At 35.6% G+C, this 27,026-nt stretch overlaps 1 protein-coding gene across 2 annotated transcripts in view; it reads left to right on the top strand.

Annotated features, from left to right (window-relative positions):
* Positions 1–1,062: 1,062 nt before the first annotated feature.
* Positions 1,063–27,026, top strand: part of ICA1L (islet cell autoantigen 1 like) — a 41,377-nt gene continuing 15,413 nt past the window's right edge. Inside the window, exons 1-9 of one of the 2 annotated variants that reach the window (XM_059168376.1) lie at positions 1,063–1,226; positions 4,336–4,408; positions 5,668–5,791; positions 6,947–7,145; positions 8,898–9,023; positions 10,820–10,918; positions 12,305–12,387; positions 14,637–14,680; positions 24,792–24,866. In XM_059168376.1, coding sequence (XP_059024359.1) covers positions 1,065–1,226; positions 4,336–4,408; positions 5,668–5,791; positions 6,947–7,145; positions 8,898–9,023; positions 10,820–10,918; positions 12,305–12,387; positions 14,637–14,680; positions 24,792–24,866 — 985 coding nt within the window. In that variant the 5' untranslated portion in view covers positions 1,063–1,064. The remainder of the gene's footprint in view (positions 1,227–4,335; positions 4,409–5,667; positions 5,792–6,946; positions 7,146–8,897; positions 9,024–10,819; positions 10,919–12,304; positions 12,388–14,636; positions 14,681–24,791; positions 24,867–27,026) is intronic. The other variant, XM_059168377.1, reaches the window with a different exon arrangement.

Raw genomic sequence — 27,026 nt, forward strand, 5'->3', positions numbered from 1 at the left:
GAGATCATTCCCTGCATATTTTTGGACCATAGTGCTTTGAAACTAGAACTTAACCACAAGAGGAAAGTTGGAAAGAACTCAAATACATGGAGGCTAAAGAGCATCCAACCCACACCAAGGAAATACAAACAATTATAAGAACATATTATAAGCAACTACACACCAGCAAATTAGACAATCTGGAAGAAATGGCTTCATTCCTAGAGACATATAAACTACCAAAATTGAACCAGGAAGAAATAGAAAACCTGAACAGACCCATAACCAGTAAGGAAATTGAAGCAATAATCAAAAGTCTCCTAACAAATAAGAACCCAGGGCCAGATGGCTACCCAGGTGAATTACTTAGACATTAATTTTCAAGTTGACAGGTTGCAGTTTCTTTCTTTCTTTCTTTCTTTCTTTCTTTTTTTTTTTTTAAATAATTTTTATAAATAACTCAGACTTGTGACCCTAGGATCAAGAGTCGAATGCTTTTCTGAGCCACCCAGGCTGCTCCCATTTTTATTGCTAACATATCTCCCCTATACCTAAGATTTTTATTTTTGTTTATTTATTGGATACTAAAGTATTTCTTTGAGTTATAAAAGAGTGTGTATCTGAGTGTTTGCATAGTTACGAGTATTTATTAAATGTGTATTCTGACATAGCAGTTGTAACTATAGCAGACTTTTTAAAGGAAATGATAATAACATGCAAAGATGTGTGTATAAGTTCATTTTGCAGTATTATTACAAGGTAAATATTAGAAACTAATAGATGTCCATAAATAGACGGTTAAATAAAATAAAGTTATTTCTAATCATTATTACAAAATTTTAATAGTTTTATCACCTTTGTCTCCTAACTGAAATTAATGTAAGCATCATTAATCTTTTTGCCCGTTACTTGTGCAAGTTGTGTCATAAGTTTAGACCATACAGACCAAATATTATGTAAAGTTATTAACATTAATATTCCATTTAGTATCTTTCACTTTTTCAATCGGATTAAATACTCGCTGATTAGATATATATTATTGAAAAAAATTTAAGAAATGTTAGTCTTTTCTTTGTAGTCACTCCATGGATTCCTTTGGGCAACCCAGACCAGAAGATAACCAGTCAGTAGTTAGCAGAATGCAGAAGAAATACTGGAAAACTAAACAAGTCTTTATCAAAGCAACAGGAAAAAAGGAGGATGAGCACGTGGTGGCATCTGATGCTGAACTGGATGCTAAACTCGAGGTAAATTTGAGGATTCTTTATGTTGCATCTAAGTGGTTATTCTTTGGGACTATGACTGAAGAGCTTGCAAATTTGATAATAGAATGTTTAATTGTATTCATCTGTCAAACAGATCTTCTGCAGTCAAATTCTCTACCACTGAGCTATTCCCCCACAATCAGATCTTCTGCATAGGAGGTCACAATTCTCACAAGTTGAGAATCGGCAGAACTGGTACTCATAAATTAGAGAAAGAATAATTAAATAATTTCTCTGGTGCAAGTATTAGTTTTTAAGCTAAATATTAATTAATTAATTGTATTCTTAATTGAGACCATATATTCATTATATATCATGTTGTAATTTTTGTGCTACTTTTATGTGTCGTCTTATATCTCATTGAAATTAACTGAAATCAAATAATGAGGTTTTTTATTTTTTTATTATTTTTTAAAGTTCATTTCTTTATTTAAATAATCTCTACACCCATTGTGGGGCTCACAGCCCTGAGATCAAGAGTTACATGCTCCACTGACTGAGTCTGCCTGCTAGTGTCCCCTGAGTGAGGATTTTTAAAGTTAGTCTTTGTTTCTGTATAATTAAGGGATAGAGTTATTAAAGTATTTTGTAATGTGTTTTTTGGCTATGTTTTTCATTTTAAATAAAATAAGTAATTACCATGAAACTACTTTAGACCTGTAAGTGTTTTACACTTTTAAGTAATTAAACTAATTGGAGAAAAGTCTCCGATATATACAAAAAGGTCTGGGTTTTTAAATGCAGGTTTACTAATTCCATGTATGTATACTAATTGAAAATAACTTTTTAAAAATATTTCCAAGCAGGAGTTCTATTATGCTTGGAATATAATCATTTGTTGCAATCCTTAAAAGTACAGATCTCGTTAAATAGGTCATAATCTACTAAGTATTTTTATTCTACAAAACATAAAGTTATGTCATGGCCATAACAAATGTAGAAATAGATAACAAATTAACAAGCTTGTACTATCTGTTTTGAAAAGTATTCTTCTTATGATTCAATGACAAGTGTTGAAAAAAATGAAGGGACTTGATTATAAGTAATCAGTATTTTTTTAAAAAAGATTTTATTTATCTATTTAACAGAGATCACAAGTAGGCAGAGAGGCAGGCAGAGGGGGGGGGGGGAAGCAGGCTCCCTGCTGAACAGAGAGCCCGATGTGGGACTCAATCCCAGGACCCCGAGATGATGACCTGAGCCGAAGGCAGCAGCTTAGCCCACTGAGCCACCCAGGCGCCCCTAAGTAATCAGTATTTTGAGGCTAAAGGAACTCTTTACTGTTTCCACATATATTCCCACATAAGTAAATTTTACTGTCCTGTCCTGTTTTACATTGTTAGGTAATCTGTGTGGCATATTTTCTTGTCCATTAGACAAATACTTGAAATCACCCAAATACTTTCTCCCACATTATTTTATTTTTTAAGATTGAGAAAATTTTTCATTGAATGTATACTTATATCATCATGTTATATGCTTTAAATATATTACAGTTTTGTCAAATTATACTTCCCCTTACATTAAAAAAAATTCATTCTAAAAATAAAAAGCAGTTGTATATAAATCTTTCAAAGACCCATGGGGGGAAAAAACAACTATAATCATTTCATCATAGTAGAACAATCATTTTTAATGTTTTTAAATTAAAAAAAAAGATTTTACTTATTTGACAGACAGAGATCGCAAGTAGGCAGAGAGAGGGGGAAGCAGGCTCCCAGCTGAGCAGAGAGCCCAATGCAGGCCTCGATCCCAGGACCCTGGGATCATGACCTGAGCAGAAGGCAGAGGCTTTAACCCACTGAGCCACCCAGGCACCCTAGAACAATCATTTTTATATCTTTTTCTAGTCTTCCATGTGATTTTAAAACAGCTTTTTAAGTTGCCAATTCCATCTACCAAATTCATTTCAAACATACCTAACCTTATATGGAAAGTTGATGGTTGCTCCTCCATTTAGATTTTAGTGTCTATCACTGATCTTCCTTGGGTCTAATCACATATCAAAATAATAAGAAAACTGTTTCAGAGAGGGAATACACAGGCTCAATGGTGATATTGGAAATTTATTTGATACTCAAAAGGTTATTAGTGCCTAATACTATGCTACAGTGCCAAGGTCTTTTTGAATTAAAGTCTTGTAAAAGTTCTTCAGCAGAGCACTTTGTGGGAAGAAGGCTGTACCCTAAAACCTATGCCACCCCATCTTCCTGGGAAAACCTTAATTTATAGATATGTATGAAGAGTCATCTCATGTGTATAATGTGTCCTAATCTCAAATTTTCATGTGCTTACTTTGAAATGGGTGTCTACTGGATGTTTTATTTTTCTGTTAGCTATTTGTAACAGTGGTAATGAAGGGACAATCCCAAACAAAAACAATCTGGAAGTAATTTATTTTTGATGTTATAATATATTACTTAATTTTTATGGTAATTCACTCACCTGTTATGCTAAAGATAATATTGTAGAAAAGCCAGATTGAGAGTTAACATTTTCTAAGGTTATCTATACTCTTTTCATCTGTAATTGGCACTATTTGATCCAGTTTATATTGGATTTACATTTTTGTTATTTAGCTAGTTTGGAGCTGAGAGGAGGACAGACTCCACAGTTACAAATTTTTATTAATTCCCATGTATTTATCACCATTTTTTCCAGCCCTTTTGGGGGAATCTCAATTTTCTATATCAAAAATAAAACCAGGGACGCCTGGGTGGCTCAGTTGGTTGGGCAGCTGCCTTCGGCTCAGGTCATGATCCCAGCGTCCTGGGATCGAGTCCCACATCAGGCTCCTTGCTCCGCGGGGAGCCTGCTTCTCCCTCTGACTCTGCCTGCCACTCTGTCTGCCTATGCGCTCGCTCTCTCTCTCTTTCTCTCTCTCTTTCTCTTTCTGACAAATAAATAAATAAATAAATAAAAATCTTAAATAAAATAAAATAAAATAAAACCAATAGTGAAGTACATCGAAGTCGAGGAAAACAGACATAGCACTTAAAAGGAAATGTTCTGCTTTCAAAGTGCTTATAACATATATATTATATTTGCTTATGGTTCTGTAGATTGTCCTAATAAAATTTGTATTTCAAAGGTTTTTCACTCCATTCAAGAGACATGCGCTGAACTTCTGAAGATAGTTGAGAAATATCAGCTAAGACTCAATGGTATGAAATCCTAGATATCTATCCAATAATTCTCATTTACAATAAATAATTCACTTGCATTTTTGTGAATTAAATATTTAATACAAAAACAATAGTTTATTGAACTATTTTGTGAATGGTTCCTGATGACGAAGTAACAGCAAGGAGCGGTGGGAATGGGGGGCTAGCAAGTGAGGGGCTTGAGTTCTGCTGCTGCCTTAGACGTACTGAGGGACTCCCCTTTCAGTCTTTTCGTTTTTGTTTTTTTTTAGTAGACTCTATGCCTAGCGTGGAGCTTGAACTCACGACCCCAAAATCAAGAGTCACATGCTCTACTGACTAAGTCAGCTGGCACCTCTTCCTCTTTCAGTTTTTAACTTCAGCTTTTCCAGCAGTGAACCAGGGTGTAATTGGCATGACATTAGTCATTTGTCACTTTAAGCTTATAATTTGAACACTTTATGGGCTCCCCCACTTATTAGTCTTATTGTGATTAGTGGGTCAGACTTCTAAAACTTTGTGGTCAAAGACCACTTTTGTTTCATGTTTTACTTTCAAACTGTTGTAAACTGACACTTTTATAATATACAATAAAAATTAATTTCTAGAAAAAGGAAATTAAAGAAGACATGAATAATGTAAGCACACTTCTTTATTATTATTAGGTTCAACAGATATAAAATACTCAAATTAGTAAGTTTCTAAACAGCTTCTTAGTTTTGGTACCTGTTACAGGCTGGTAACAAGTGGTTCTGGACTGGAATTAATCGGTGGACCACACTCTGAGTACTAGTATACTACATGACAACTTTTACAGTTACAGCAGTAAAATTGTGAATGTCTGTGCATGTGGGATACTGAATACATGTCACCGAAGCCAGGGTGGGGGTCAAGATTAAGTTAAGTTTAAATAGGATACGAATACTTACTAAGAGGCAATGATCCTAAAATGCATGTCTGCACAATTGCTAGTGCATCAATTGTGGTTTTGTCATTTTGGAACTTTTTTTTTTTTTTTCTTCACTAAAGATCAGTTTTTCCCAAATGCAAGTTCTGAGAATTCACAGAATTTACATCAAAACCATCCAGAGTACTTGTGGGTAGGGGGAAGCAGATCCTAAGACCTATAAAATCAGAATCTCTGTAAATGTAGCCCCAGGAATTTGCATTTTTAAAATAAGCTTCTCCTTCCTCCAAGTAATTCTTACATATTGAGAATTTTTGTTGTGTGTTTTAAACAAATGATGAAACAGCTAACTATATTGTGATTTTTTTCCTAGTTATATCAGAGGAAGAAAATGAGCTGGGAATCTTTTTAAAGTCTCAAGCAGAACGAGATCCGACCCCCGCTGGTAAAATGATGGATGCTGCCGGCAAGGCCCTCTGTGCTTCAGCCAAGCAGAGGTTTACGATTTTTTACATCAGCCTTAAAACTGTCCTCAACATGATAGTTTTGGCCTATGTTTCTAAATTTGCATATCTGTAAAGGTTACCGGTCATTTCAGTAAAGAGTTAAAAGAGAGATCTATTACAGCATATAATTGTTTTGATGCCTCTTATTTATTTTGTATGTAAAAGAATTACTTAAAAATGGACATTTTAGGTTGCTTAATTCCTAGAAATAGGCTTTAAGCCTGTATTTAAATTTCTTAGGTAGTTTAATGTAACAGGTACATACATATAAAAATATGTGTATTTTAATTATTTTCTTTCTTTTTTTGGACACTGTACTATCTAGGAGTACATTAGAACTTTCCTTCTTTTTCAGCAGGGAGCATTTTTTCTTCTTAAATATTTGGCATTTATCACTTTATACATTTTTAACATAAAGATACCTGCAGCAAAGACTCTCCTACATTTACTAAATACAGTCAAAATCTTTGCATTTTCAGAAGAAAAATAGAAATAGGTCTTATCAGACCTGCAGTGACGATGTATAACTTGAGTGGCTTTATTCTGAAACACCACATCAGAGCAAAAGCCCATCGTTAAGGAACTAACAAAGGAACACTCAGTACAAGGCCCTTCAGTGTAACCAAGTAAAAAATGGTGACTAGAAGAGCTAGGTTTGATTTGTGTTTCTTAAATTCTTGATTTTTTTGTTCTCATCCTCAGCTGCTAAGAACTCAACACTCACTAGTTCTTCTAGTGTTTTATCTGCTTCTCTATACCCAGGTTTTACCTCATATTTGTCACATGAAAGACTTTCTATTTATAGGATTATGCTTTGTGAATACAGGATCTCTTTTACCCACGGAACACTTTTCTAAAGGGCAGAATTATTGGCAGGTTATTTATGTGTGGATTAACATAAAAAATATTGCAAAAATAATATATGTCTTAAAATAAGAGAAGGGGGAGATATAGACACATCATCATTAACAATTCAGAGTTGGCTATATGATCTTTATTTGCTTTCTAAAGTTCCTTAGGTATCTTAATAATTTCCTGTTTTATAGACTCATCCTCACAGCAGATATGCTTTATGGTTTTAAACCTTTGTTTTTTATTTTGTTTATGGGATGTACATCCCTCTGATTTTTACCTCTCTGCCGTTAGATTGGCCCTGTATACTCCTCTGTCTCGTCTTAAGCAAGAAGTAGCAACATTCAGTCAAAGGGCGGTATCTGATACCTTGATGACAATCAATCGGATGGAACAGGCGCGCACAGAATACAGAGGAGCCCTGCTGTGGATGAAGGACGTGTCCCAAGAGCTGGACCCAGATACCCTAAAACAAATGGAAAAGTTCAGAAAAGTATGAGAAGCCCTTCCCTGTCAGTTTCTTGATACATAAACCTAGTGAACTTACACAGAATAATTTATTCAAGATCATAAAATATCAGGCTATTTTTAAAACACATTATATTATAAATTCTTGGTTGCTTAGAGACCTTTGAAGTACAAAAGTTCACACTTTTTTACTCTTTGAGTGACATCCCCACCCTATCAACATTTTCTATTAGTTTGTTTTTTATCCCTCTCACGGTAGATGTCACCACCCTTTAAATGTTTCTTCTCTGGACTTTTGGGATTTGAGGGAGGGAAATAGTTTATTAGTGAGGAAAAAATAAACAATTTAAGTAAAAATTTAGGTAACTTGATTATTATAAGAAAAAGTGAAGATTATCAGATTCTTCTTCTGCTACAATACCTAGTTTGGCCACAGACATTCAAAGTATGTATGGACTTGTGTTTTTGCTAAATAGACTACTTATGAATTGTATGCCCTAAATTTACCATATATGAATAATAAAATTCACTCACTCCTTCATTTTATAAATAGTGTACATATGCTACAAATCGTATTTAATATTGGTGGAGCCTTTACCCAAACCACCGTATAGGCCAAGCAACCTGGTATTCTTTCCCCTTTGTAAACCTTGACAATTAGAATATAATCCAAGGGAGTTGTTAGACAATATTGTGAATACACTAATGTCACTGAATTGTATATTTTTTAAATGGTTAAGTTTATGTTATCCGAATTTTGCCTAAATTTTAATTGAAAAAGAATGCATTCTAAAATTATCTGGACCCAGGTAGCCCTGCACAGCCTGTTTCCTGGCCCCTGGGCAGCCACATCTTACACTCCCTATACTCTAGCCCTTTTCATGCCCCAGGAAGGAATGTGTTCTAGCCTATTCCGTATTGTTCTGCAAACATATTAAACTCTTCACCGACCTCCCATGCCCAGAACTTTTGTCCTTGCTTTTCCCTGAGCCTACAATGCTCTTCTCAGAATGTTGGCATGGCTCGTTCATCTTCTTTCTGTCCCAGTTCAAACATCTTGCATGAGCTCACCAAAGGCTTCCCTCATCATCTTACCCTAAGTAGTAATTTCTTTTCACTTATATGTTATCTTTGCAACTTGAGATGATCTTATATATTTATTTACTACTGTTTTTTCCTGTGCCTCCTCACTCAGGGGTGGTGGGAAAGAACAGTGTTTTGTTCACCACAATATCCCAGTGCCTGGCACATAATAGATACCTTATAAATACTTCTTGAATGAATCAATACGTATATTTAAAAGTTGAATATTCATGCCACTTGGTGACATATGACTTACCTCACGTGTAAGAAATATGATAGGCCTATATTTAAATTTATAAATGTATCTCCATGATTCAGAACTATGATTAATGCTTCTCAACACGTTAACTATGTCCCCTTTCCATTCATTCTTCTGTTAGCTAGATATTATCCATCAGTAGTTTTGGATGTTTCTTTTTATTTGGACTCTGTGGGATTTTTTTCTTCTTAACTATATACTTTCCATTTATCACTGCATACTTTCTCAGCATAAAGATAGCCATTGGAAAGAATCTCCTACAATTACTAAAAATAGCCCAAATCTTTACCATTAATCATGAAATAATAATATAAGGAAACCGAATTAGTCATGTTTATTACAACTTCATGTGCCTGAAAATATGTATCATGAGCCTATATGGTATATTTGTGTCTGTATTATCAGTAATAATAATAAATATTATTGTGGTTGCAGGTACAGATCCAAGTGAGAAATAGCAAAGCTTCTTTTGACAAGTTAAAGATGGATGTTTGTCAGAAAGTGGATTTACTTGGAGCTAGTCGCTGCAATATGTTATCTCACTCACTCACTACCTACCAGGTACCCACCTCCATGGTCAGCATGTCCTTGCAGTAAAGATGAGTGGTGAGATTCCTTTTTAAAAGTTGTCTAAAGGGTATAAAAAAATTGCATAAATAATCAGATTCTTTTGACTTTGAAAATTGCCTTACCGAGGTTATGACAGAGAATCATAGAATTCTAGACTGAAAAAAACATTCGGGATTCCTTACTCCTGTATCTTTATGTTATTCTTCTTGGTGTCCTAGGAGAGGGAGACTTAGGGGCCATCTAGGTTTGAGTGGGGGGCGTTGAGGCAGGTTTCACATCCTCAACCCAGTAGTTTAAAACTTGAAACTGTTGTTTGGCCCAATAGTTTAAAATTATTTTAAACTATTAAAATAGTTTACTAGCTGTGGCTCAGTAGTTTAAAACTTTCCTGTCATTTTATAGTTGAGGAAAGTGAAATGTAGGAGAATTAAAGTACATGGTAATTTGGGCTAAAAACCCAAGTGTTCTCATGCTGGGTCCTGTGTTCTTTTCATTCTGCCAAGTCGCCATCTCCCACCACTTTAACCTCAGGAGTCTCACCTGCACTTCTATTACCTCAAATCACACATAAATATCATGCAACGAGTAAGTTAGATGTTAATTAGTAGCAGTGACTAATTTTTTAAAAGATTTTATTTATTTTTTCGACAGACAGAGATCACAAGTAGGCAGAGAGGCAGGTAGAGAGAGAGGGGAAACAGACTCCCTGCTGAGCAGAGAGCCCGATGCAGGGCTCAATCCCAGGACCCTGGGATCACGACCCAAGCCAAAGGCAGAGGCTTTAACCACTGAGCCACCCAGGCGCCCCAGCAATGACTAATTTTAACATGTATTCATGAATGGCAAAATAGAATAAACTGTATTTACATAAGATAATAAACTAAATAATAAATAATAAACTAAATAATAAACAAGGCCCATTCACTGGGCCTTGTAGGAAATCTGCCTCCTTCCATTCAGTATTGTGGAATTCAGGAGTCAAGAAAGGACACACTTAAAAAAGTGCGGCAATCCATGTGGCGTACGCCTGAAACACAACAGCTTGTAGTTCGGTTCTCCTTATTCTCTCCATCCAGCCCCCTTACTTTGACTAGGAACTTTGAAACACCAAGGAAAATGTGTTGGCTTGAGAACACATTTTTTTTTTCTTTCTTGTGCCCAAATGAAAGACTAAATTTAGTGGTACATACTATTTTTTTCCAATTAATAAGGGTTTATATATGCTTGCCAACATAGAGATTTACACATATACCCCTAATATAAATGCAGTATTTTTGTGCTTTTAACATTTCTCTTTTGGACTCTTCAGAAAGTGTTCTAATCTACTAGTATTACTCTCTAGCTGATTCCAGTGTACATTCCACTGCTGTGTACAGATAGGAACATATATATGCCAATACAGATGCCAGTTCTTTTTTTTTAATGATTTTTATTTGTTTATTTATTGGACAGAGAGAGATCACAAGTAGGCAGAGAGGCAGGCAGAGTGAGAGAAAGAAGCAGGCTCCCCGCTAAGCAGAGAGGGGAGCAGGGCTCGATCCCAGGACCCTGAGATCATGACCTGAGCCGAAGGCAGAGGCTTAACCCACTGAGCCACCCAGGTACCCCAAGATGCCAGTTCTTATGCAGAATTACTATTTACATGGCTGTGTGGTTCCTAAACCCAGAAACTGATTTTACTTCCTACTGCTTATTATTCAGCAACCATTCATCTGCCTACATTAGTGAGGAAAAACAGCAGTGAAAAAAAAATCATATCTGTAGTGACAACCTTTCTTTCTCTGCAGAGGACACTGCTTGGATTCTGGGAGAAAACAGCTCGATTGATGTCCCAGATCCATGGGGCCTGTACTGGCTTCCATCCATATGATTTTGTAGCTGTCAAGGTACATTTCTTTCCATGTTCTTTTGTTAGATATATTATACTTCATTTGGATAACACCAAAAGTATTTTGCGCTAAGCCTAACTTTCAATTCACAAAACACTGGGAAACCTTTTCCTACACTCCTTTAGTCAGTTGTTTTCCAGTACGTCCCTAATTCCAAGCGCTACCAGCAACACTAAACAAATATGTGAGAATACTGCTGGTGGGCTCAAGATATTGGGTGGGTGTTAGAGGCGGGGAGTAAAAGAGCCAGCAAGAGAAAAGAAAATTAAAATGCAAATGAGATAAGAAAAAGTTATGGAAAAGAAAAACTTCAGAGGAACAAGCAATGGAAAATGGTCGTTGGCTTTTCAAAAACAACCAGAGTACATACCTGACAATTTTAGAACTTAAAAATTCCCTTGCTTTACTTTTATACTCATGTTGTAAAGTATAGTTTTCTTCTGTAGAGAATAGAATCATATGTAGATGTGATTCATGATGCAAAAATTATGGGTGATTACAGCTTAAGAGACTACTCTCTTGTATTAGATCAACTCTTTCTGTAATGCCTACATAGTAAAAGGTACTCTGAGGTTTTTAACATTTGAGTATCTTCCTGTCAGTCTTCTTTGCATATGGCTTATCTAGCAGAGTCACACCATGGTAATCATTTGTTTACTTTGGTTAGGCTAGATTTCAGTGCCTTTGAACCTATCTCTCTGCCTTGTTTTATTTTATTTTTTCATTATTTTTATTAACATATAATTTATTATTTGCCCCAGGGGTATAGGTCTGTGAATTGTCTTGTTTTAAATAGAGCTTGAAAATGTTATTGTTGAGATTACTCAAGCTAGATGTGGTATCTGGGATAGATCCCTATCTTGTACCTGTGTATTCCTGGGGCTTGGTATGGATTTTTAAGTCATGTTCTCACAGAGCATCTTCCAGTCTAATAGATACCCTCGTATTAGTCTTTATGTTTTTTGTTGTGCGTATGTTTTTTTTTCTCTATTAATGTTTCACTGGATAGCATACTGTGTTTTTAGGCAAATTTAATATCTAATTTCTGTTCACATGAAGTTGAAAATCTTCAGCCATATTTAGAACATTGCAGTCAAAGTCAGAAACACTGCGTGAGTCTTCTTTGGCGTATCACAGACTTAGAAACCCTGTGGCTAGCCTATGTCCTAGGCCATATGGTTGCCATAGACAGCCAGGATAAACAGAGACACAGGGCTTAGTTCAATTTACATTACAATTTACATTACATCCCATCTCTCCCACTCTCTAGTCTACTTCAAAATTATCCCCATTTTATGTTGTTTTTTAGAATTTTTATTCTCATCTTGTTTGCACAAAGAGAGAAACACTCCATCTACTTAACATTGAATTTCTTGTCCTTAGCAACTACAGGACACTCCAAGCAAGTTTACTGAAGACCACAAAGAACAAACAGAGAACAGTTCTCTCACTGAAAACCTCAATAAGTAAGCAGGCAGAAGTATGGTATTATGGATACTGATACATGATAATATGATGTATTTGGAAACTGTGGCTACTGATAAGGATATATATGGAAAGAATTGTTTCTTTTCTGACTTACTGAATATTTATTTCTATGTCATTTTTCCAGTTAATATCTTTAAGAGATTTTTTTTTTTTTTTAAGTGAGTTCTATACCCAGCAGGGGACTTGAACTCACGACCCAGAGATCAAGAATCAGGTGCTCAACTGACTAGCCAGCCAGGTGCCCCATTTTACCAGTTAATATTAAACATTTGTTTTGAAGCCTGATTTCCCCCCCTATTTTAGACATGGCAAGCAAAGTTGATGGTAACAGTACAGAACAGATTGAGGCGATAACTCCAAATTCTGTAGTTTGGGAGACTGAGTTTTGTATTAAGAGCCTCTACCTAGAATCCCAGAAGGGCCAGCTTGCAAGAGGAAGGGACAGGTGCCAGCAGCTATGAAACAGAAGCTATTGAACATCTATCTCCAGAGCAACACCAATAGGACTGGGACTGGTTGCCTGAAAATGGGGCTTCTTGCCATGCACATCTTGTAGGTTGCCTGTTTCCCTTTTTATCGTACTCTTGTTTTCCTTTCAGAGCTTCCACTTCTCATTTTAAGTAGGTTGCACTCAGTGTAGTAACACTCCCAGAAACAAGACCCAAACTGTGACAGACCATGTACTGCTGAGTGAAACGTGATCCAGGATATCAGCAGGTCCCTCTTTTCTCTGTGGGGAAATCCAAACAAATATTATGGCTAACTTGACTATACAAACAATTTAGGATGTAGATTAATCAAATGTATAGTTATAACTGAAACTTATACATTAACATTTAATATCTTATGTTACATGAAATATATTCATTTAGTAAAATTTTTCCACTATCACATTTCATGAAAGTTTTATTCAAAATCCTCTCATGCATCTTCGGCATTATGATAACTACCTTTTCAGTTAACTAACAAAGTACAAAGCATTTTATTTTTTCTTCCATCCAAGTTGTTTAAAAACCCATGTATATATGCTGTTATTGGAAATTTCATTCCAAGTCATTAGTATCTACTTTCTCTGTAGGTTTATTTTTGTGTTTTTTGCAAATAAATACCGTGTAGGTTTCTCCTGCTATCCGAAAGTGGAGTATTCCGACGAAACATTTCATAAGCCAGTATACAGTGTAAGGCAAAGAAGCAATTACCATTAATTTTTGTGGAAAATTTTTTGAGTATTCCTAGACCCAAAAAATAACCTCTCTCAGGCTTTCCTGACACCCTAGCACACATCTTGCTAGCATATGCACAAAATAAATCTAGATAGAGCACAGCTGTGCACAGATACCATTCAGAACTCTAGTGGCTTAATGCTGAGAGGCTGAGTGTAGTTCTCAGGGAAGGAGCCTGGTGGCGCTGCTGTCACTGCTCAGGGTCACACCGCCTCTAAAAGGGCTCCTTGTAAAACAACACTGTATTTTGCTTTTTGCTTTTTTTATAAAAGTGAAAATCCTCTTTGGACTTCTTTCAGTTAGCAAAGGTGGGTACTAACGTAGGTCTTCTGTAGAAGCATAATGCAAACTTTTGAAAAGCAGGCGGTACCTGTATTGCTTGTTATGTATCTTTAAAGATTTATTAAAGACAGCCTCTAATACTGGAGTTATGAGGTTAAACTCCAGGAATAATGCCTTAATCTATGTTCAATTTCTTTGTCTGATTTTTTTTACTGCAGATGGATGATACAAATATCCAAAATTAGTATTGACTGAGAATATTTTAGGCAAATGTGTCTTCTTGTGCAAACATCACTTTGTTCAAAATAGAGTGCTCCATTTTTTCTGTGATTCTTCATTCCCTCTATTTAGATCCCAAGTATTCTTGAGCAAATTGCTTCCGTGCTTGAAAATGAAACCTCATACTCCAGGACTTTGGTGACAGATGTTCACTATATGTAGCACTTAGCACGGTGCCTGTAATACCAAACATGGTGCCTGTTGCTTCCTTGGTACTCGGTAACTGTTGTTGAAAGAATAAGGGATGAAGGATTATTTTCATAGTCTATGTAGATCTAGAGAAGAAGTGGCATTTGTCTCAGATTTTAGAGCTATCTACAAGACAACTATTTTATATGTCATCTCAGTTAAAAAAAAATTTTTTTTAACCATATACAATTATAGGATATGAGTCCTGAGTATATTTTAACCAAAATCTTTGCATTTTTTGGTTTTTACTTTAGGTTAGTTTTGTCAGATGAGGAAGTGAGCTTGGGAAATGAACCAGGTAAGATGTGGAATGATCACATTTGAAATGTCAAAACAGTTTGTCACAACCTTTTAAAACAGATTGTATTAATATCCATTCATTAAAAAAAACATGTTAAATCCATTTATAAATCTCTTCTATATAAACACTTTTGAGTTAGCTTTCTTTTCCCCCCAGCTTTATTGAGTTATAGTTGACATATAACACTGTGTAGGATTAAGGTATACCATGTGATGATTTAATATAGTACGTATTGCTAAATGATTAGCCCTATATACGTAGCTAACACATCTATCCCCTCACATAGGTACTATATACCTTTTGGTAGCAAGAACATTTAAAACTTATTCTCTTAGCAAATGTCAAGTATGTAATATGGTATTGTTAACTGTTGTCACGATATACATTAGATCCCCAGAACTTTATCATCTTTACGTGGAAGTTTATACCCTTTGACCAAATTTCACCATTTCTCCTCTCCTAGACCCTAATAACCACCAATCTACTCTTTGTTTCTGAGTTTGGCTTTTTAAGATCTAAACTTTAAGTGAGATCCCATAGTATTTATCTTTCTTTAACTTATTTCACCTAGCATAATATCCTCCAGATTCATCCATGTTATTTTATGAGTAAATAATATTCAATTTGATTCTATTATACATATCTATATACATGACATTTTCTTTATCCATTTATCTGTGATGGACACTTTAGTTGTTTCCATGTCTTGGCTATTGTAAATAATACTGCAAAGAACATGGGGATGCAGATAGCTCTTCAAGATAATAATTTTATTTCCCTTGGATATATACCCAGAAGTGGAAGTGCTGGAACATATGCTAGTTCTGTTTTTAATATTTTGAGGAACCTCCATAGTACTTTTCATAATGGCTGCCCCAATTTACATTCCCACCAACAATGTACAAGGGTTCCCTTTTCTCCATAGCCTGTCCCACACTTGCTATCTCTTCTCTTTTTGATACTAGCGTTCTAACAAGCGTGAGGTGATAGCTCACTGTGGTTTTGATTTCTGTTTCCCTGATGAGTCGTGTTTCGTTGAGCACCTTTTCCTGTATGTGTTGGCTGTGTACATGTCTTCTGCAGTTGGAAAAATGTGTATCTAGGTTCTTTTGCCCTTTTTTAATCAGGTTATTTTGTTTTTGCGATTAAGTTATGAGTTCCTTACATATTTTGGATAGGAACCCCTTATCATACAGATGGTTTGCAAATATTTTACTCATTCTATAGGCAAATGTGGTTGGGTTTTTGATTGTTGATTGTTATTTTTTTTGCTGTGCCGAGGATTTTTAGTTTCATGTAATCTTCTTTATTGTTGCCTTTGTTTCTTGTGTTTTTGGTGTCCAATGCAAAAAAATCATTGCCAACACCAACGTCAAAGAGTCTTTTCCCAGGTGTTTTTTTTTTTTTTAATTGAAGTATAGTTGACATATATTAGTTCCCGGTACTGTGGGCACCTAGTGGCTCAGTCAGTTAACCATCTGCCTTCAGCTTGGGTCATGATCTCAGGGTCCTGGGAGAAAGCCCCACATCAGGCTCCCTGCTCAGTGGGGAGCCTGTTTCTCCTGCTCTCTCTGCCTGCCACCGTCCTGACCCCCACTTGTTCTCTCTCTCTCTCTCTCTGTCAAATAAATAAACAAATTCTATAATAGTTTCAGGTACAAAACACAGGGATTTGACAGTTATGGACATTATGAAATGTTCACCATAATAAATGTAGTCATCTTGCAAAGTTATTACAATATTGTCATTTGTGTACCCTGTGCTGTACTTTCCATTCTCGTGACTTATCTGTTTCATGACTGGAAGTTTGTACCTCATAATCTCCATTATGTATGTTGTTTATGTCTCCACCCCACTCTCCTCTGGCAACCACTATTTCTCTATATCTATATATATATATATATATATATTCAAAGGGTAGTTCTCTATATTGTTGTTTGTTTTGTTTTGCTCCATTTTGGTTTTGATTTTTTTTTTTAGTCCTGATATAAGGGGAATCATAAGGTATTTGTCCTTCTCTGTCTGACTTGTTTCACATAGCATAGTAACTTCTTAGTATCTTCTAGGTCTGTCATGTTGTCACAAATGGCAAGATTTAATTCTTTTTAATGGTTGAGTAATTCCATTCTATATGCAATCATGAACTATAACATCCTATTTTAAGCTAATAAGAACTTCATTACTATACAGAAACTCCACAGTTGTCTCCCCCTCACATTTTAGTTTACACCTTTTTCATTGTGTATCCAATAACTAATTATTGTAGTTAGAGTTATTTTTAATGCTTGCTTTTTAAACTGGAGTTTAAAGTGATTTATACAAAACTCTTCCAATATTATATAATCTTTGACTATATATTTACCTTTACCTATGCACTGTACACATTCATGTGGTTTTATAAGGTTATTTAACATCCTTTCATTTCGTCTTGTAGAATGTCCTTTAGCCTTCCTGTAAGGGAGGTCTATGGTCGATGAACTATCTCAACTTTCATTTGTTTGAGAAGGGCTTTATCTCTCATTTCTGAAGGACAGCTTTGCTGGGTATAATATTCTTCATTGAGGTTTTTTCTTTCAGTATTTAGAGTATATCATACTGCTGTCTCCTGGCCTGCAAAATTTCTCCTGCGAAATCTTACAGTCTTATAGTGGCTCCCTCATATGTGAGAAGTACTTTTCTCTTGCTGCTTTAAAAATTCAGTCTTTGACTTTTGACAGTGTGATTACAGTGTGTTGTTGTATCTGACTGGACAAAGGCGCTGCTCATGCTCTGAGGTTGGAAAAGACCCATTGGCTGTATTTTGTGTTTAAGTGGTGCTGTTAGCTGGGATCCCTGGTGAAAGGGCTGTGCTCTGAGGTCAGGCAGGGTCACTAGCTGGGCTTCACAGTCATCTCTGATCAAAGGATGCCACTGCCGAGCCAATTTTTTCAGGCAGGGTCACAGGCAGGGCTTCATGGTCTGATATGGGCTCACCCAGTGCTTTGCAATTGAGACTGCAGAGGCTGGGTTCTACATCAGGCAGGGCGGTGGCTGTTGGGCAAGATTGCTGGCCATACTTCCTAGCTGAGTGGGCCTCATGCTTTACTGCATGACTGGGCAGGGCATGAGGCTGTGTTTTACAACTGAGTAGGATCACTGCCTGGGCTCCCTGCTCACTTGAGACGGCAGGCTGTGCTCAGCAGCTAACACGGCCATCTGCGTGGCCTCCATGCCAGGCAGTGCTATAGACAGGAGCTGGCTGCAGGGCAGCACTGTACGCTGGGCTCTGGAGCCCCCCACGGTCACTGTTAGGGCTTCCCAGTGAGCAGGGCAGGAGATTAGGCTTCATACTTGGGTGGGGCTGCTGACTTGTTTCTCTTTCTGGGTGGGTGGTAGGATGTGCTTTGTAACTTCCCAGGGTCTCAGTCCAGGCTTCCTGGTCACATGGGCCTGGAGGCTGTACTCAGCAATGAGTTAGGTTTCTAGCAGCACCTCATTAGAAGGTCTAATTATTTTCCTGAGGGAATTTTGATTTTTCTCCAAGATGAGGGCTTTTAATGTAGACATTTATTTCAGGGTGGTATGAATAAGTTTCAAGCTTCTCCTCACACTTCAATACACGTTCTTTTTTAATTTTTTTATAAATACAGATTATGTATACAATCAGTATATATTCAATCAGTGCAGCTTTGGAGTCAGAAAAACCAGGGTTTGAATGCCAGCTTTTAAAAACAAGTCATATTTACCTTTCCCATTTTTCTCATCTGAAATATGAGTCATATACGCCTACCTTACAGAGATATTAAGACTAGAGATATTTATAAACTACATGGCACATGATAGGTGTACAGTTTAATGCAAGAGGCATTTTTAAGTGTACACATAGATACAGATCATATTTTTTTAAATTTTATTTATTTATTTGACAGACAGAGATCACAAGTAGGCAGAGAGGCAGGCAGAGAGAGAGAGGAGGAAGCAGGCTCCCTGCCGAGCAGAGAGCCTGATGCAGGACTCGATCCCAGGACCCTGAGATCATGACCCGAGCCAAAGGCAGAGGCTTTAACCCACTGAGCCACCCAGGCGCCCTACTTTTTTTTTTTTTTAAAGAGCTTATTTATTTTAGTGAGAGAAATAACACAAGTGGGAGGAGGGGCAGAGGGAGAGGGAGAGAGAGAATCCAAGCAGACTTGCTGATCTTGGAGCCTAATGCAGAGCTCAGTCTTACAGCGCTGAGATCATGACCTGAGCCAAAATCAAGAGTCAGATGCTCAACCAACTGAGCCACCCAGGTGTCCCATTATGTCTACTCTCTAATTCCAGATATTTATTTGTTCCTTCTCTCTTTTTTTCTTAATGAATTTTGCTAAGGGTTTATTCTTTCAACAAATCAGCTTTTGGTTTTCTATTGAATCTTTGTTTCTGTTTCATTAATTGTAGTTCTTATCTTCATTATTTTCTTCCTCTATTATTTTTGGTTTTTTTTAAGCTAAAATTTCTCTTTTTCTATATCCCACAAGTTTTTTTTTAAAAAAAGGCTTTATTGAGGTATATTTTATCCTAAAACTCATTCTGTTGTATAAATGAGTAATTTTTAGTTACAACAGAGCATTGCAACTATCTCTAGAAGTCAGATTTAGAACCTTTTTATCCCCTCAGCAGTAAGATCCTTCACGCCTGCTTGCTGTAATCCCCATTCCCACTCCTAGGCCTTTTCTGGACATTTCATGTAGCTAGAATCATGCCATGTGTGGTGTCCTTGTATCTTTTTTCACTTCATGTAACACTTTGAGCTTCATCCATGTCACAGGTTGTGTTGGTACTTCCTTTATATTGCTTAATCCATTGTATGGATTCCAGAAACTTTGATATATAGTATTTTCATTATAATCTGATTTAAATTGTTTTTAGCTTTTCATTATATCTTTTGTCATCTATGGCCATGAGTGATTTTAAATTGTGTTTCTAAAATCAGCAAATTAAGGGGATACTGAAATTAACCTTTTTGTCATTGATTTTTTAACTTAATTTCATCATGGTCAGAGAATGTATCCTTGTCATACCGATTCTTTGAATTATTGGGACACTATCTGTGGACTAAGAAGTGGACAAATTTTCTAAATACTCCATGGGCTCGATGTGTTCTCTAATCATTGAGTACAGGAGCCTACATATCTGTTACATCAAGCTAATTATTTGTGCTGCTTTAAGTCTTTTATAGCTTTACTAATTTTTTATTTACTTAATATATCAGTAATTGAGAAATGTACTTTGAAATCTCAGCTACTGTAGTCGGTTTTCATTCTTCCTGCACTTTTTCACTTTATATACTTAGGATTTTGGAGTGATGGTTGCATAGAAGTTTAAAATCTCTTTTTAAAGATTTTATTTATTTGAGAGAGAGAAAGAGAGCATGGGAGCAAAAGAGCACAAGAAGGGACAGCAGCAGAGGGAGGAGAAGCTGGCCTCCTGCTGAGCAGGGAGCCCAGTGCTGAACTCACTACCAGGGCCCTTAGATCATGACTTGAGCCAAAAGCAGCCACCTAACTGACTGAGCCACCCAGGAACCCCTTATTTATTGTAGAGAGGGAAGGAGCACAAATGGGGGTAGGGGAAGAGGGAGAGAATCTCAAGCACACTCCATGCTGAGCAGAGAGCCTGACCCAGGGCCCAATCTCATAACCCTGAGAACATGACCAGCTGAAACCAAGAGTTGGACACTCAACTGACTGAGCCACCCAGGCACCCCAGTTTAGAATTCTTATATCTGTTTAGCAAATTAATCTGTTAATAATATGATGACCCCTTCTGTCCCTAATATTACTTCTTGGCTTATAGTTCCCTCTATATGACATTAGCTTAGCTTAAGTAGTTTTATTTTTGTTAGTATTTGCTTTGTATACCCCTTTATGCACTTTTAATTTCAACTTTCCCATGTTCTTATATCTTAGGTTATGTCTCTTATAAATAAAATTAAGCTGGATTTTTTTTAAAGGCCCCATATATCAGTTTGTCATTCTTTATTTTTTTTATTAATTTAGTCCATTGACATTTATTGCCATGGTTTATATTTGGACTTGTACTTTCTGTTTTCTCTTTGTTTTGTTCTACCCCATTCTCTTGTCCCCTGTTTGGGCTTACTTTGGATTGATTAAGATTTTATTATTTGTTTTTGAAGATTTCTTAGTCCTTTCTTCCCCCCCCCCCCCCCATGTACTAGTTTGGAAGTTACACATTTTATTTGTTTTTGGTGGTTTCCCTTGAGTTTTATCATGCATACTTTAACCGACTGAGCCACCCAGGTGTCCATATCATTCATACTTGAAATAAAGGCTAGGTTTATGACTATCTCAGTATTCCCAAAACATTACAAAGATCTTAAACTAAATCCAGTCACTTCCATCTCACTTCACCAACTATTATTCTTCAATATTTTATTTCTCTTTTTGTGAGTTCCCACATAGCAATAAAAAATTTTTGTTTTATGAAGAAATGTTATTTGTATTTTACCAGTATTTTTTCTTTGTTATTATTTCTTCATATATTTCAGATCTTCATTGTGACCTCATTTTCCTTTTCTGTTACTATAGCTTTTAGTTTTGGAAGTTATTAAAGATTCCATGATGGTAAACTTGGCTTATGTTTGTAAATAATTGTTATTTCTTATTTTTTTTTTAAGATTTTATTTATTTATCAGAGAGAGAGAGGGAGAGAGAGCGAGCACAGGCAGACAGAGTGGCAGACAGAGGCAGAGGGAGAAGCAGGCTCCCTGCCGAGCAAGGGGCCCCATGTGGGACTCGATCCCAGGACGCTGGGATCATGACCTGAGCCCAAGGCAGCTGCTTAACCAACTGAGCCACCCAGGCGTCCCTTGTTATTTCTTATTTTTGAAAGACAGTTTTGCTTAGTAAATAATTTTAGGTTGGTTGGTATTTTCTTTCACCACTTTGTAAATATTGTTGTATTGTTTTCTGTTTTCCCTGGGCTGTTGAGAAATCTTCTGTTAGTCTAATTATTTAGTGAATTTGGTTTTTCTTTCTGGCTGCTTTAAGGATATGCTGTTCATTTTGGTGTTCTTGCTGTTTCAGTACCATGTGTCCAAATGTGCAGGTTTTTAAAATTTTTTCATCTTTCATAGTATAAGTTATATTTCCTGTAACTGTGTCTTTTATTAGTTCTGGAAAATGCTCAGCCATTATTATCTTTTTTTTATATATGATAAATATGTATACATCCACCATTATCTTTTAAAATATTGCTCCTCCATTTTCTCTGTTTTCTCCTCTGGAACCTCAGTAAGCTTATGTTGGACCTTTTCATTCGTCTTTCATATCTTTTGTCCTCTCTTTCATATTTTCCATCTCTTTTCCTTCTTTTCTTCGGGTCTAGGTAAGTTCTTCAGGTCTGTTTTTCACTAATTTTCCATTCCCCAAACTCTGTTTCTGTAGCTTACCAAAATTTCCATGGTGTGTGACTGAGTCACCTATTCTTTCCCTGCCCTCAAACTCTTACTCTCTTCTTCATTCCCTTCTCTGGCCACCTCCAGAATCTCTTTCTCATTCCCAGATTTTTCTAGAGTTCAACTGAAATCTTTATTGATAGTCTGTTTTTTTTATCTTCTGTAGTTTTAAACCATCTTTATACTATTTGAACTTAGAACCTAATTTATCCTTTGCTTCCTTATCTTAAAGCTAAATAACACTGAATTCCTTATACCTTTCTTTTGATTTTGTTTTTCTTTTGACTACTTTGTTTGGTTTAACTTTTTCCATTTTCTTTTGTAGTATCTAAACTGAGCACCAACTTTTAAGAAGAATGTAGTAGAGATATTACTACCTTGTCCTTAAATGTATTACACCTTCTAAGCTCACTGTACAGCAGCAACACTATTCATGTTTTATGTAGGAGACATTTTGGTTTCATTATCTTTTTAAAAGGTGTCCTTGATATAGTTGAAGATGTCAAAATCTTGGGCATTTTTGGCTTTTCTTTCTTTCTTTCTTTTTTTCTTCCTGGCCTGTGTTTATATTGGGTTGCAGATGAGGTACAGATGAATTATGTGGGAAACTGGATCCCAGATTAATGATAGGGCATAACTTGTCTCAGTATATACCCCAAACTTGAAGATCTTTTTTTATAAACAACTTTTTGCCTGGAGAGCTTTGGGGGTATGCTGTCTTTTAGCACATTTTTTTTGATCTTTGCCTTCATATGAAATTACTACTAGTCTCACTTTGGTGGAGGTGAGGAATGCGGAGAAGTTGTTTACAACTATGCACGTAAAATAAATATCTGTTGTCCAGAGACATGGAGAACAAGCAGAACAAAATATAAAATGGACTTTCAGAGATTACAGAATTAGACACACGGAAAGGGCTAGGCTTCGGAATGTGAAAACTTTTCTTTAATTGAGGTATAAATGACATACTAGTTTCAGATTTATAACATAATGATTTGATATTTGTATACAGTGTGAAAGAATCACACTGTTACAGTGTGATTCACTCTTACAGTGTGAAAGAATAAGTCTAGTTAACACCCATCACCATACAGTTAGAAAATTTTTTTCTTGTGATGAGAACTTTTAAGATTTACTCATTCAGCAACTTTCAAGTATGCAATACAGTATTATTAACTAGTCACCATGTTATATTACATATCTTTTATTTATTTTATAACCAAAAGTTTATACCTTTTGACCCTCTTTACCTATTTTGCCTACTTCCCCCATCCCCTGCCTCCAGCAACTACCAAATCTGGTCTGTCTGTGAGCTTGGTTTTTGTCTTTTTGTTTTTTAAATTCTACATACAAGCAAGATCATGCAGTATTTGTCTTTCTCTGTCTTACTTATTTTACATGGCATAATGTTTATAAGTCCATCCATGTTGTTGAAAATAGCAAGATCTCATTTTTTAATGGCTGATTAATATTTTACACACACACACACACACACACACACACACACACACACACACACACCACATTTTCTTTACCCATTTGTCCACTGATGGACACTTGGTTTGTTTCCATGTCTTGGTTATTGTAAATAATACCACAGTGAACATGGGGGTACATATATATTTTTGAGGTAGTGGATTTTGGGTTCTTTTTTTTTTTTTTTTTTTTCATATAAAATACCCAGAAGTGGCACTGCTGAATCATTTGGTAGTTCTATTTTTAATTTTGGGGAGAACCTCTATACTGTTTTTCATAGCAGATGTACCAGTTTACCTGGAATGTGAAAACTTTCAAGTTTCAAGGGGACAGAGATGTAACAAAGGACCTGCATACTTACGGGTATTATAAAGTTTTTTTGTGTGTGAATTATACATATTGTATTACAGATCTTTTTCAACTTTAGATGGGGTTATGTTCTGATAAACCTATCGTAAGTTGAAAATGTAAGTCGAACACCTCAAACTAATGTAACACTGTATTTTAATTATACTGGAATTAAAATTAAAAATATCATAAGATATTTACTTTCTATACCTAAAAAAGGCAAATATCATAAGTCAAAATGCATTTAATATATTTAACATAAGAACATCATAGCTTATCCTGGCTCAGAACACTTCTGTTAGCCTGCGGGTAGGCAAAATGATCTACCACAAAGCCTAATTCATAATTAAGTATTGAGTATCTCATATAATTTATCAAATACTGAAACTGAAAACAGGATGGTCTTATGGGTACCGAAGATTGTTAAGTGTATCATTTGTTTATCCCGTGATCACATGGCTGACTGGGAGCCGCAGCTCGTTGCTTCTGCCCAGCATCACAAGAGAATACTGTATTATGTCTCACTAGCCTGGGAAAATATCAAATTCAAAATCTGAAGTACAGTTTCTACTGATTATCTCCTTTGTATCATTATGAAGTCAAAAAATTGTAAGTCAGGAACCATCTATGCACACAAATATACATGTATGCACACATATATATACTCATACACACAAATGTGATTTTTATATATAGTTCTTTAAATTTTTACATCTCCATTTTATACATATTATAAACTGATGTGGTCAATTGCACACTTAGATCAGATTATTATAAAATATTATAGTAAATAAGCATGCTAAATTTCTACTTATTCAGCTTATCTTTTATGTCATTTTGTTTCAGTAGCCGAAGGTTACAAGGAAAAGCATTTTCAAATAAGAGAGTTTGAAGCACCTCAGTTTTCTCATTCTGAAAATGGTAAGAAATGGTAATTTCATTATATATATATGGATAGTTTATTATTTAAAATTCTTCAGTTTTAATTTAATAATTATTTCCTTAACATTAAAACCTGTATAGGTCTCTACACAGGGATGCAACCCTTTACTTCTATTTTATAGCACATATCAATGGAAATTAAGTCATTATTTGTTTTATATGTCTGAGCTCTTGTCCAAATGGATCTGTGTAACTGTGAGGACTGGCAGGACAGTATCTGTCTCACTCTCTGGTGTCCCTCTGTCATCCAGCAGTTGTAGACACTCTAAATACTACTTTGAATATCTTTATGTTGCAAATATTTTTTTCCCACTATGTTACCTGTCTTTTGTCTTTTCATGTAGTTGTTTCTTGCCATGAAAATTAAAAAAATAATTTTATGTAGTCAAATTTATTAATCTTTTCTTAGATCTTGATTTTTGTCATATGTAAAACCCAAGTTAGAGTTTATTTATGCTGTCTTCTAGTATTTGTATACTTTTATTTTTTACATTTATATCTCTCACTTGGAGTTTTTTTTAGCCATATGGTACTAGCGATGGCTTAAATGTGATTGTTTTGCAGGCAGCCATCCTTTATCATTTTTTTTTTAAAGATTTTATTTATTTATTTGACAGAGAGAGATCACAGTAGGAGAGAGGAAGGGAAGAGATCACAGAGAGAGGAAGGGAAGCAGGCCCCCTGCTGAGCAGAGAGCCCGATGTGGGACTCGATCCCAGGACCCTGAGATCATGACCTGAGCCGAAGGCAGCGGCTTAACCCACTGAGCCACCCAGGCGCCTCCCTTTATCATTTTTTTGAAATGCTGTCTTTGCCATAGGAATTTGAGAAAACTTCCACTCATATACTAGATTTCTGTATGTACTTGGGTCTGTTTCTGGACTCTCTTTATTTTTCCTTGATGTGTGCCTGTACCAGTGCCACACTGTTTTAATTACAGAAATTTTCTTTTGTGTTTTTACATCTGATAGGGCTAGTATCATTTTCATTATTTTCTTAGTGATTCTTGTTTATTTTTCAACATAAGCTTTATATTGTATTGTCTAGCTCCATAAAAAGGCTCATTGTTCCTTTTATTGTGGTCACATTAAATGTGGAAAACTGACAGTTTGATAGTGCTTAGACATCCTACCTAGAAACAAGGGAGATTTTTCTATTTGTTAAAATTTCCTTGTGTATCTTTTATAGGTTTTTTTCATATAGGATTTGAGCAGTTCTTATTATTCTAAGTATTATATTTTTTGTTGCCATTATAAATGAGGTTTTCTTTTCATATGTATATTTATACCTTTCATATACATATATATGTGTGTGTTTTACATACAAATACATATACATGTGTAATATATATCTATTTTAAGTAATCTTTATGCCCAATATGGGGCTCTAACTCACGACCATGAGATCAAGAGTTGCATGCTGTGTACCAGCTGAGCCAGACAGGTGCCCCTTTTCCATTATATTTTTAACTGGTTATTGTTTTGTGCACATAAATGCTATTGATTTTTTGTATGTTAATACTATATGCTGCTACCGTGCTGAATTTTTTTAGTTTGGGTTAGTTTTATCATTGATTGTCTAGGATTTTCTAGGTATACCAACATGTCGTTTGCAAACAGAGATAATCCTCTTCTCTCTTTACCAATTCTTTTTATTATAATTGATTTCTTTGGTTTCATTGCCTGGTTACTACCTCCAGAATGATGTTAAATAGTGGTGAGCATTTCCCGATTTTAATGGGAGTTCCTGTAATGTTTCTGAATTAATTAGGATGTTGGCTTTTGATATGTGGTGTATGTTTTATGACGTTAAAGAAGTATCCATACATTTCTAATTTCTTAAGAGTTCTTATGAGGAATCATTATTGAATTTTGACAACAGCTTTCTCAGTATCTATGCCAGCAATTATTTTTCTTCCTCAATGTGTTAATATGATGAACTGTATTAATAGGTTTCCTGATATTATACCATCCTTGCATTTCAGTTATAAGTCCAGCTTTGTCATTGTGCATTAATTTGCTGATATTTTATTTACTATTTGTACATTGCTGTTGATTTCCCTGTGAAAACATTTAGGCCTGGTACCTTTTTGTGTTTTCTTCTCTATGGAAATTGGTCTGTTTAACCTTTTCTTATGTA

The sequence above is a fragment of the Mustela lutreola genome, chromosome 3, assembly GCF_030435805.1.
Source record: "Mustela lutreola isolate mMusLut2 chromosome 3, mMusLut2.pri, whole genome shotgun sequence".
Classification (NCBI taxonomy): domain Eukaryota; kingdom Metazoa; phylum Chordata; class Mammalia; order Carnivora; family Mustelidae; genus Mustela; species Mustela lutreola.